Source organism: Alligator sinensis, unplaced genomic scaffold (genome assembly GCF_000455745.1).
Source record: "Alligator sinensis unplaced genomic scaffold, ASM45574v1 scaffold404_1, whole genome shotgun sequence".
Lineage (NCBI taxonomy): Eukaryota > Metazoa > Chordata > Crocodylia > Alligatoridae > Alligator > Alligator sinensis.
Window position 1 is genome coordinate 4915728 of NW_005841839.1, and position 12407 is coordinate 4928134.

General features: G+C 44.1%; 1 protein-coding gene across 3 annotated transcripts in view; it reads left to right on the forward strand.

Moving 5' to 3' along the window:
• Positions 1 to 12407, forward strand: part of IFT140 (intraflagellar transport 140) — a 182998-nt gene that overhangs the window by 82733 nt on the left and 87858 nt on the right. For 2 of the 3 annotated variants that reach the window (XM_025204179.1, XM_014520225.2), the window contains one exon: positions 11501 to 11660. In XM_025204179.1, coding sequence (XP_025059964.1) covers positions 11501 to 11660 — 160 coding nt within the window. The remainder of the gene's footprint in view (positions 1 to 11500; positions 11661 to 12407) is intronic. The other variant, XM_014520228.2, reaches the window with a different exon arrangement.

Sequence of the window (12407 nt, forward strand, 5' to 3'; positions counted from 1 at the left end):
TCCAGAGTAGGTGCCTGCACCACTTCTGGAGGGAGTCTATTCCAGGTCTTGGGGGCTCGGACAGTAAAGAAATTTTTCCTTATGTCCAGCCTAAAACCGTCTTGGAGGAGTTTATGACTGTTGGTTCTTGTTTTTCCTTGGGGCACTCTGGTGAACAGACATTCCCCCAGATCCTGATGTACACCCCTTAGATACTTATAAGCAGCCACCAGGTCCCCCCTGAGCCTGTGCTTTTCCAGGTTGAAGAGTTCTGTGGCTCTCCACCTCTCTTCATAAGGCTATTCTCTTGCCCTCTGATCATACGCATGGCTCTTCTCTGGACTCTCTCAAGCTTCTTGACATCCTCCTTGAATTGTGGAGCCTAGAATTGGATGCAGTACTCCAGCTGCGGCCTCACCAAGGCCGAGTACAGTGGGAGGATGACATCCTGAGATTTACTTGAGAAGTATCTATGGATGTAGGCCAGAATTTTGTTTGCTTTGCCAGCTGCAACATCGCATTGGTGGCTCATGTTCATCTTGTGGTCAGTCATGACCCCCAAGTCTCTTTCAGCCATGGTGCTAGCAAGCGTAGCACTGCCGAGCCTATAAGTATGCGGTGGGTTTTTTTTCCCCGAGGTGGAGTACCTTACATTTATCAATATTGAATGTCATCAGGTTTGTATCCGCCCACTTACTAAGTTTATCCAAGTCAGCCTGGATCATTAGCCTGTACTCAGGTGTGGATGCTGTGCTTCAAAGTTTAGCATCATTGGTGAACTTAGCTAGTGTGCTTTTTGACACCAATGTCCACATCGTTGATAAAGATGTTAAAAAGAACTGGCCCAAGGACAGAGCCTTGGGGGAAGCCACTGGACACGGAGCGTCATGATGATTTGCTACCATTGACCACTACTCTCTGGGTCCGACCTCAAAGCCAATTACCCAGCCATTGGACTGTGGTGAAGCTGAGGCCACAGTTGGCCAATTTTTCTATGAGGAGGTCATGGGACACCAGACCAGAAGCTTTTTTGAAGCCCAGATATATGACGTCAATCTCTTCTCCCTTGTCTAGGTGATATGTCACCTGGTCATAGAAGGAGATGAGATTGGTCAGGCAAGACCTACCCAAGACAAACCCTCAGGATGTTGCCCTCAGCCAGCTTATCCAGAAGGGTCTCCTTGATGATTTCCTCCAGAATATTACCGGGAATTGACGTTAAACTGATTGGCCTGTAATTCCTGGGATCTACTTTCTGCCCTTTCTTGAAGATGGGTACCACATTGGCCTTCTTCCGGTCTTCAGGTACTTCACCTGAGCACCATGAGTTTTTGAATATTTTTGCCAATGGTTGGGCTATGATACCTGCCAGCTCCTTGAGTACTCTAGGGTGTAATCTGTCAGGACCAGCTAATTTGAAGGTGTCCAGCCTCTCAAGGTGATCCTTTACTAGATCAACACCGATGCCGATATAAATACACCCTCACCCTGGCTGTCCCGCATCTTGCTAGGCAGGGCGGTCCCATTGGACTGATGAAAGATTGATGTGAAGTACCCATTAAGCAGATTGGCCTTTTCCTGGGTGTCGGTTATCAGCTGTCCTGTTTGTTCAGCAGAGGTCCAATGTTACCCTTGTTTTTTTTCCTACATATCTGAAAAAGGGCTTTTTATTATCCTTGATATGTGAAGCCAGATGGAGCTCGGTTGCAGCCTTGGCTTTCCTGATCCTCTCCCTGCAGGTACGGACCAGTGCTGAGTACTCCTCCTTGGTGGTACTTCCAGCCTTCCATCCTTTATAAGTCTCTCTTTTGAGGTATAGGATGTCCTTAAGTTCCCTGCTGAGCCAAGGGGGTTGCTGTGCTCTTTTGAAGGTTAGATTTTGTTTTACAAATCTGAATAAGAGATGTACTGTGGCAGAGCACCTTTGGGTGCCTGCCACTTTAAGGGCGAGAGCAGACAGCATGGCAACCAGCAGGTACAGGCCAGCCTTGATGAGAAAGTCACATGGCCACAGACTGGGCTATGTGATTGGAGGAGAGGGCTGAGAAACCTCCATTTTAGCTCAGGCCTCAGGGCTGAGCCAGTAGTCTGCTGCTGGTAGCTGGGGAGCACCAACATCCAGGTGAGCTGCTGCTTGAAACACCCTGGAGGTAAGGGAGGAACTTTGAGGACGGTAGGAGGTTCTTAGAGGGCCCAGTGTGGTCCCAAGCCCCTGGAAGAGGGCTAGGACCTAGTAAAAGCAAAGTCAAACCTAGGCATGGGGCTAACAGCTTGTAGGCCTACAAAGGGGCAGGCAAGCCCCTGAGTAGGTCTAGCAGGGGTGAAGCCAGGGGCTCAGGTGATCCCAGTTGAGCTAGGCCTTAGCCAGCATTGTGGGGGCATTAGGCCAACCCAGATTAGGGTGAAGGGTCTATGGTGAGACCCAGGAGGGACCTCTCTGGAGTATGGGGGTCAGCGGCTGCTAGGCTGACTTTCTGATCCATCACACTGGTCAATGCAAAAGGGCCAGGGCTGGAAGGCCTAAGGGCAATTAAGCCTAATGCAAGGGGCAGGCCAGGGCCATGATGAGCTATCTGGCACCTTGACTGGCCTAGAGGCGGGGCCAGAGCCCGTAAGGGCAGAAGGTTGCTTTGATGAGGGGGGCATCACAGCCAAAGAGGTTAGGGGTCAGCCAGCAAGCCGGCTGTTATGAAATCTGAATGGGGTCAGAGTGAGAGCTGGGCCCACAGAGAGAGAGAGGCCAAGTACGTCATCCAGGAGCCCTAATGAGGGAACTAGACTAGGGCAGGTAGGCCTGCATGGTCCTGGACATGATCAGAAACTGCAGCCTGCTGGGGAAGGGTGGTCTGGTGGGGCTGTCCATGGCGGGACAGTCCCCCCCAGAAATGCCAGACCAGTTACTTCCCTGTTGAAAGGTGGGTAGGGGCGCCTGATAACCCGAGCCCACACTATCCGGTGGGTCATTAAGACTGGAGGGTAGTGAAACCAGGTATGTCTAGATGGAGGCACCTGAGCCCAGTGTAAATAGTTGGGGTTAGGTACTCTTGGCAAGAAGCACCTGAGCCCCATGTGGGGGCATAAGGTCCCGGTGGCCCTAGTTGGAAGGGGCTGTAGTAATGAGGCGCCAGAGCAGGGCTGGTGAGTGGTAGGCCCTAGGATGAGGGCACAAGTGGAAGCCCCAGGAGGGAGCAGTGAGGCCAAGGTTGATTTTTGGATGCCTGAGGCCATGTGATGCAACTCAGTAGGAAGCTCACCCACGACGAGTTTGGCTCAGCCATGAGCCAGAGCAAAGCGCAACTCTAGGATGCCATCTGTGAGGCATGGGACACAATAAGGGTAAGTCAGAGTCGTGTGTACACCTCTAGGCATCGGGGTCTTAAACAGGCAGCCTCTCACATTTTTACAACCAGTATTTTAACAACAAGGCGTGACAGGAGAGATTGGGCAAACTGCCCTACTTAGACAGGTGGGCGGGCCAATGTGAGACCCGGTCACAAGCATTGCCCCATCACATGTACATTTAACTATAATGACTACAGGACTAATAAAACAATAACTTTGGGCAAGCTTTTGCCCAGCAAATTAGTACAGATCCCAGTAAAGTTGTATTTGTTTTTGCTCTGATCTTAAATTGAATAATATAGCACTGGGCCCCTAGCATATTAGTAAATCTTCTGGTTTCTCTTTAACTGAAAAAAATGTGTTGTGTTGTAGGTGATGATGCACCTACAACACCTGAACCCCGCTTTTCAAAATTCTAGATCTTACATCATACTTGCATCATACTCATCTGATCCTTAGAACAGTTATGCTGTCTGTTGGATATGTCCACTTCTGCAGAGTCTTGGTGGGAGACCATCCTAGAAACTCTTTCAAAGGAAAAGCATAATACCCAAGTGATTTCATTTCAGGGAGGAACTTACATGGAATACATACACTTACATTCATTTAGATTTTATATTTTTGATTTCCAAACTACACCCTATAATATGTTAAAAATGTTGGTAGCATCGTACAATAGCAAGGATCTGATTGTAGTGAAATGATAGTCAGATTTCCATCCAACCCAATAAAAATATACCTTCTAGTATCTTTCTTATTCCAAATCATTTTGGGATTAAAAGCTCTTGTCTTCAGTCATCCTGCTGGTTTATGCAGTATTAACATCAGCTGGATAGTACCAAAAGATTGGAGGTTTTTGGTACTATCCAGCTGATTGGTGAGAGGGGAGGGCAAGATTTAGGCTCCTTAGATTTTAGATGGTTATCAAAATGAGTACAACATAGGGCAAACTTAAAAACATTAGAAACTTTCATCTGTAGCATTTGGTGTAACCCAACAGGGGTCAGTATAAATCTAGGGAATTTGTTTCAGCCAGTGTCCGGATGAAGAGGGAACACCAACATCTTCTGGTATTCAGCTGAACAGATATTTAGACATTCATCTAAGCAGGCATGAGTAGTGTTGTAAAATGAGAGTGAGAGAGTAAATCATTTATTAAAAATAACAACAATAAAATACCTTCATGGCTTTTATTCCTCTTATCATCCTGGGATGACAGTATCTCTTCCTCTGGCATCAGTATTGCAGATTCTTCAGACCCAGCTTGTGAGATTGGAGCCATTCTGGTTTCATTCTTTTATCAGCATTCTTTTCAATGAGGAATCCGTGCTAATGCTCAAAAACCTTTTGTTTCAGATGTTTGAAATGGAAAAAGAATCAGACATGGGTTAAAAGATATGGCAGTAAGATTGAGAAACTCCCCCAATTTGTCATGTAAATGATCATCATGTTTTTCAGCTGGGGAATTACTGTATTTACTCAAATATAAGATAACCCTGAACATAACCCCCTGATTATTAGATTCTATATATGGAAAATTTATAAATGTCATAATTTTCCAGTTATAGAATCTATTTATTGGTGGTTTGCCTTGAATTTGTCCCCCTCCGACTGTTACGGGAAGGAAAATAAATTTGGGTGGATCAAGCAGCCCCTTACTTTCTGCCTCCCACTCCCACTCCAAATTCTTCCCCCTGCAGCCTCTTTCCTCTCTCCTTGCTATCAGATCCTGCTCTCTCTGAGTGAATGGAAGTGGAGGGCAAATTTGAAAATGCTGGCTTTGAAATAAATGTATCTGTAGTAATTTGCATATTGTACTCATAGACTTAGTTTATTCAGAATTGATGCATTTGACCCTTTTTGAAATTGCTACAAGTTTTAGCACAGGTACTCCATAAACACACATTCAAGTAGCACTTTTGTACCTAGTTATATATAGTGCAAACTAAGCACAATATTAGTCCAAAGCGAAAAGACTCATGATTTACCATGTAGTTCATTGGGCTGGGTCCCAGCAGAGTCAACAGGATTTCAAGCCATGGTGACCCCACAGCTCAGTACTGCTCAGTATCTGTGTGTATTTCAGATACCTCCTACAAAGGATCCATGTGCTAATTAGCTCCCATACTCATGACTGGAACTGGGTGTTCTTGTCATGAGAACTGAGATTTATATTAAATTTATATGTAGATGGGTGATGTTTCCCAGATATTTAAGGGTGGTGAAAAAATGGGAATAATTCAAAATGGGAAAGAAAGGCACAGCTTAGCTGTGGGAGTGAAGCAGAAGTTGAATGAATGCAGTGTAGTGGCTCACCATGACTGGAAAAAAGAGTCAGCGCTGAGTGGGACTGCTCAGTGGTCACTACTGTATATCTTATTCAGATGGGCTACACTAACCTAGCCTCGTGGTAGGTTCCCATCATCATGTGTGTCCAATATGCGCCATGTGTTTTATAGCTATGCTTAGTGTTGGCTACATTTAATTAACTTCATAGTTGGTTTCCATTCCTGAGCACATGCTGCTTTTGGCAGTAGTTTAATGATAGGCAGTGTAGGTAATGAGGTTTCCTTGTATGCAGATATATGACAAGGGTTTTTTCCCCCCATGTTGTTTGTATTTGAGTAAATATGGTAGTTATCTTCAGTTAAACCCTAGAGAAGTGTGGTAAGGTGTCTTTCTGCTGCTTCTTGAATCTTTTCTCCACCCACACTTCTTTCAAATGGGCCTAGTAGAGAAGAAAAATAACTGGAGAGTATTTATTTCTTCCCTTTGTGTTATCTTTCCCCATTACAATGATACTTAGCACTGTGTCCATGCTCTACATTTTCAAAGGGCGGCACAAACAGGTAACCCTTCAAGTGAAATTCTAAATTTCTCTAAGTTCTTCATAGGCCCCATCACAGCAATTTATAAATGCCTGATGTATTGATACAATAGATACATAGTAAAATTGACTTTTGTAAGTTTTTGGCAGAACTAGAGTAAGAATATGGGCATTCCTAGCTTACTGCTCTGTATTCAGTCTATTAGACTGCAGAGCATCTTCATTTTTTTAAAAACAGTAGGGTTAATATTATTAAAAAACCACTCAATTGACTAGGGAAAAGTGCTGGAGTTAGATATATCACAGGGGAGAGCAATTATTTCAGGCAGAGGGCTGCTTACTGACTTTTAGCAAGCTGTCGAGGACCACATGGGTAGCCCCACCCCTTAACAGGTGCCCCACCCCCTGGTCGCGATCTTGTGACTGGAAGTCCTGCCCTTTAACCCTCGACCTTTGCCACCAGATGTCCCTCCCCTTACCCCTGGAAATACTTCTTTCAGCAAGGGGCTTTGCCATCTCAGAACCAGAAAAATACCAAATTATATTCTAAAAATCAAACATCTACAACATTCATTAATGTGATTTTAAAAAATAGTTTTGTCCTGATTTACATGCGTTTGTGTAGTGTACACAGAGGTGGTTGCAAAAAAGCATAAAACGAAGTCTTACTCTTGTATATTGTGGGGAGGTGGGGGGCATGGGGATAGGTTTGTGGGGGGGCTGTTAGTGTGTGGGTGTGGGGGTGTGTGTGGGGTGAGGGAGTATGTGGGTATGTATGTGTGCATATGTGGGGTGTGGGTGGGTATGAGGTTTGTGGGGTGCTGTGTGTGGGGGAGGATGGCTGGGGTGTGTGAGTGGGTGTGGGGGTCTGTGTGTATGGCAGAGTGAGGGGGGTATAGGTGCATGTGTATGGTGGGGTGTGCATGTGGGATTCACTCTATGGACACTCACTCTCTCACTGTGCTCACATACACAGAGTCTCTCCATCCCTCACCACTCTCTGTCTCTCTCTCTCTCCCCTTCCCTCGTTGCACGGACGGACACACACATGCCCCCTCCCACTCCTGGCCCCAGGGTACCAGTGTGGGCCCCATGCTCCTGCAGTCTGGAGATGCATCCATGTGGTGCTGGAGCAGTTTGAAAGCTGCAGCATGCAGAGACTTCCTGTAGGTGGGGTGGGACCAGGCTGGCCTTGTTGCTGGCTCCTGCTGGCTCCTCCTAGGTCCTACTGTCCCTGCCTCCTGTCATCTTTGACAGGCAGCCAGGAGCAGATAAAAAATTTAGAAAATGTATATTCAGGGGCCCTGTGGGCCAGATAGAATGGCCTAGCGGGTTGGATGCAGCCTGGTATTTTGCCCACCCTTGATATATTTGGAAATTGAAGTATCTTGTCTTGAAGACCAGATACTGAATGAAGAAGCTACAATGATGTAGGCTCTCTCACTGTGCCTCAGTTTGGGTGTAGAGGAAGCACTTCATTAAGCAAGGAGGCAGATTAGTTATCATAGCAGTTTATGCCTTAGTCTCTCTGAATGGGCCCCCAATGAGGATGCACATTTTGGTTATATATGAGAGAGAAGTGCCATCTAAGAGCACCTGTTCGTTTCACATAGGCCACCAGACTGTCCTTCTACCATAACTTCTTGTGATCACTACTGAGCTGGATTTGGACTCATGGGCTAAGTACTGTTAACAATGTGGGCATGGTAGTTTGGAGCTAAGTGCAGGAGCTAAGTTGGCTGTTCTGGGCATGTTACACTGCTAGCACTACTCTAGTCAAGCTCAGTCAGGCCTGTGTGTACAGCCTATCCACAGGAAAAATGAAGGGAAATCAACTAACAGCTTGAAATTGATGGATGTAAGTTAAAGCATGTTCATATCCCATGTGGATGCTCTCATTCATGAATAAGTCAAAAATAGTTGGCATATCCTGGCTAGTGTTCAGATGTATAGAGTGAAAAAAATTAAAGATTCCAAATCATGAAAAGGCATAAGGCTGAAAAGGTGTGAGATGTCAGTTGGGTGTATTCAGAGAAATCAGAATTTAGGACCAAGGGATATCCAGCTTCATAAACTGAGATGGAGATTAAGTCTATGTAGTTAGAGTCACGTATGTTTTACTGAACTGAGCTCCTTCTATTCTGACTGAGTTGGCAAAATCATTAAGTGCTTCAAGGAAAGGAAGAGGATTAGCAAAGGAAAGAAGTCTCAGCATTGCCTTGAAAGGCAGTCAGACCAAGCCTCTTCTCTTACCCGGTGGGAAGATCCGCTCTCTTCTGAAAGTGCAATCTGAATCTTGAGGGCCTTAACTTATCAACATTAATAGGAGCCTTAGTTTTCTTAGCAGACAACACTGACCTACCACTAACAAAAAAATCGGTAATTTGTTTTGAGGTGTTGCTTTTAACAGTTTAGTTCTAATTTTAGTAATAATGTATTTTGCCTAGGTCAGGGAAAAGAGTTTCTTGGTGTGGTGTTTTGTTTTTTTTTTTAAATCTTTTTACTTGGTATCTCTGGCTGTAAGTCTCACTGGAGATGCGACGCGATATACAAAAAACAGAATAACCTCTTGGTGACAATCAGCATTAGCATTGGGTTCAACACTGTATTAGTAGTACATCCTTTGCTAGTGATGGTAACTTTTCTCATGGAGACCAGACCTCTGCGTTAGATAGGCTAGGATGTAGAAATCTGTTTTTTCTGTAGCCTTTCAACTTTGTTAAAATGACACTCTCTCTGGAATGATGAGGTGCTGATCTTGAAGCAGGAGGATGCTGAAAGTCCAGCTTTGACAGACTGAGAGTAAAAGGGAAATTAGGAATAAGAAACAAAAACATGATTACATTTAATAAAAGTCTGAGTGCAAAAATTGAAGATTCCACTTTGACTTCATATCGAGTCCTTGATCATACAAGGAAAGCCTATAAAGATAGACAGCCTAGAATTGAATTCAGGCTTCTTGTGGCTAATAAGTGACTTTATATAGAATTCCTTTTTGAAGAGATCATCTTTTTAATGAGTTAAAAAGGTTAATTCACTAAAACATCATTTTGTTAATAATTTGCAAGATTTCTTTTCTATACAGTGAAGGATATATTCTTCATAATATTATATCCTTAATTAAACTACATTTTGTTCTTCCTGTGTTTTAATAGCTGTCCAACCTTTTATAATAGAAGTCCAAACTAAGCATCAGTTTCATAGCATTTCTGTGGTGTAAGTTCTAATTGATGTAAAGAGCAGTATGGATTCTCTACTTGTTTAACATGTGGTTGACTAGGCTGATGGAAGGTTTAGTTGGTTGTGTCACGGTGACAGGTATCCACTCTGGGCCACCCTTAATGTGCCCCAGAGACAGGTGTGTGGGCCAACCGCCCACCTACTCTCCTGCCATGTCTTGATCTTAATTAATTAATTAATTAGCGGGAGGCTGCCCTTATACTGCCCCACCACTAGGGGGCGCTATCTGCGGCTCCGCGCGCTTCCTTCCCTACCCCGCAGTCCACGCCTCGCCGATGGGAATCGCTGTTGTCTCAGTTATCTCACTATTCGGCCCCTTACCGTTCTACCTTCCTTCCTTTACTGCACGCTCCCTCTGGTGCTAGGGCTCCCTCCAGCCCCCTCTCGCTCTGTGCCCTCTTTTCTTGGGCCTTTCTACAATGCTGCCCCCTCCTGGGGCTTTCCGTGCCCACCCTTGGGCTTCCCAGTAAAGCTGCCCCCTTTCTGGGGCTCTCCGTGCCCACCCTTGGGCTTCTCAATAGCACTCCCCTCTCTGGGGTTTGCCACGCCCACCCTGGGGCTTCTCAAATGCCCCTCTCTGGGGCTGGGGTCTGTGCACCCCGTGTGCTGCACCCGCTGGCGCTGGGGTCCTCACACTCTGCTGTGAGTCCCCTATGAGGCCTCCTCCATCCCCTTATAGCCTCACCCAAACCACCAGTTGGTTTAACAAACAGCAACACAAACTTGAGCCTCCTGGCTATAACTCAAACATAAGCTGCCTGGCTACAACATTGCTCAACTCCAGTCGAGCTGTACCTGTAGTTCTCGCTGCTTCTCACATCATTACTCCAGAAGCTCCTGACTCTCTGGCTGCTGGCAGGGAACTGCCTCTGGCTTCATAAGAGCCAGGCCCTGCCCCTTAGGGTCAGCTGACCTTCTCTGGTTGCCCTGGCAACCCACAGCTGGGCTCCTTATTCCCTGCTAGGGCTTCTTCCCTAGCAGTTTTCCCCTCTATGGGAGCAGGGCACCTCAGTGCTCTGTGACAGTCACCCAGGTGGTGCAGTTATGTGTTATAGGGTAAGGGAAGGAAATGAGATGGACATTAGCTGAATGAACACCTTCCCTTGTCTGATTCAGAGTGGTGTACAGTACTGGGTTGGAGGAGGCTACAGTTTCTCACCATGAATGAAGGATGAGCACTGGAGGAGGATGTAGGAATTTAAGGGGAAACCTTAATGGCTCCTGGAATTGAGTGGAAGGGAATCAAGAGAATTCCCATATGGACTGAGTCTGACCTTAGACGAAATATGTTTTGTTTATTATCAAAAGGAGTCTTTGAAGTCCTCAGCTGTTATCAGTTGAGATGCATTCAACAGTGTCTGTCTTTTATTTTTTTTCATAGTTTCCTATCCATTTATATGCTTTGCCAAAAACCCAAAACTCCTAAAAAATCACAACTAGTTAATAGTATGAATCTTTCCCAGGGGATTTTGTAAGTATGCCTAATATTTTGGGCTCCATGAGATATACAGATGGTAGTGATTGCTCATGTAGACAACTTAGCATCACAACTCTGAGGTTGAAGGTAGTATAATGTAAGCCAGTGGTTCTTAACCTTTTAGACTTGAGGCACATCTCAGTAGGCTTGAGGCACCTCTCAGAAAATACTGGCTCTCTGTGCTCATTTATTTTTTAAACTACCGAAAAATAATAAAGTGATTCTTCCATTGCAAAGAACTCAGAAAGCCCGCAACAGGTCAGAATGGTTTAACACTATGACTTTCTATTTGAAATATCTGGCTTTAGCTCGTGGAAAGTCCAACAGTGCTAACATTGTATGGCACTTCAGGATATAAGCATTATATAAATAGTTTTTCTTCCATGCAGATCACACTCTTAGTGTTTAAATATTGTCTTATTCATACAATGGTTATTTGGGGGTTATTCCATATCAATATATGGAATAACCATATATACCGATAACCATATATATATATATATATATATATATATAAAACCAATATATAACCATATATATCAATATGATATTCCATATCAACCCTTATTATTAATGAATTGAATGAGCTTGGGGTTGTTTACCTCACTTTACACATTTGTCTTCTCTTCTCCCAGCAGGAATATTACTGGGCCTCCTGATCTGCACAGTCGCATCCCCATTAGACACTTCTGGGACCAGAGTGAACCAAGGCTCTTTGTATGTGAAGCAATTCTTGAACCAAACCATCCATTTCTAGAAAAGACTCAAAACCAGACAGAGAGCTCAGAAAGCACAGTATGTTTTTTCTCATGCTTTGTTCTGTATCATCTGTTAGTACTTGCCTTTTGCTGAGGTGTAAGGATAAGCCCTCTGATTCAAGGCATAAGCCAATTTTTTAAAGTATTTGTTGCCTTCAATTGGTCATAGTATATTTTTCTGCTAGTAGAAGCAAACAGAAGGAAATAAAAACCTGATGCTTTTCTTGTAAAGAACAATCAGAACAAATTATTTAGTTTTTTTATATATTTTTGATATAAAAAAGAAGCAGAAAACATCTAGATAACTTTTAATTTCATTTTAAAAGGTGCCTATTCAGCAAAGCACTCAACACATGTTTAAAGAAGTAAGTAGGTTCGTTGATTTCATTTGTGTATGTGTATCAAGACCTGCATCCATTACAGAAATAATATTTACATTGCTAGTATACTGGGGTGATAACCCAAAATACTGTATATGAGCTCATACTGTATATGAACTCCTGCCATTGTTGTGTGTCAGTACATCAAACAAATATTGCTCTTTAAAACCCACAGGAGTGTTTCTGACCTTATTGAACATTGTTTCATAGCCAAAAATTAAATGAAAAGCAACCATAAACCAAATGAAATCCAAATTATGTAAAATGCAATGTGCTGAGAAACACTTTGAGCTTCTAAAATGGCTCTGGAAGTGATGCAGGTTTAAAAATAAAAACGGGGAATAGCAGTCATAAGTTCTTAAACCTGAATCAGGTCTGTCAAAGAGAGATTTCCGGAGCAGGAA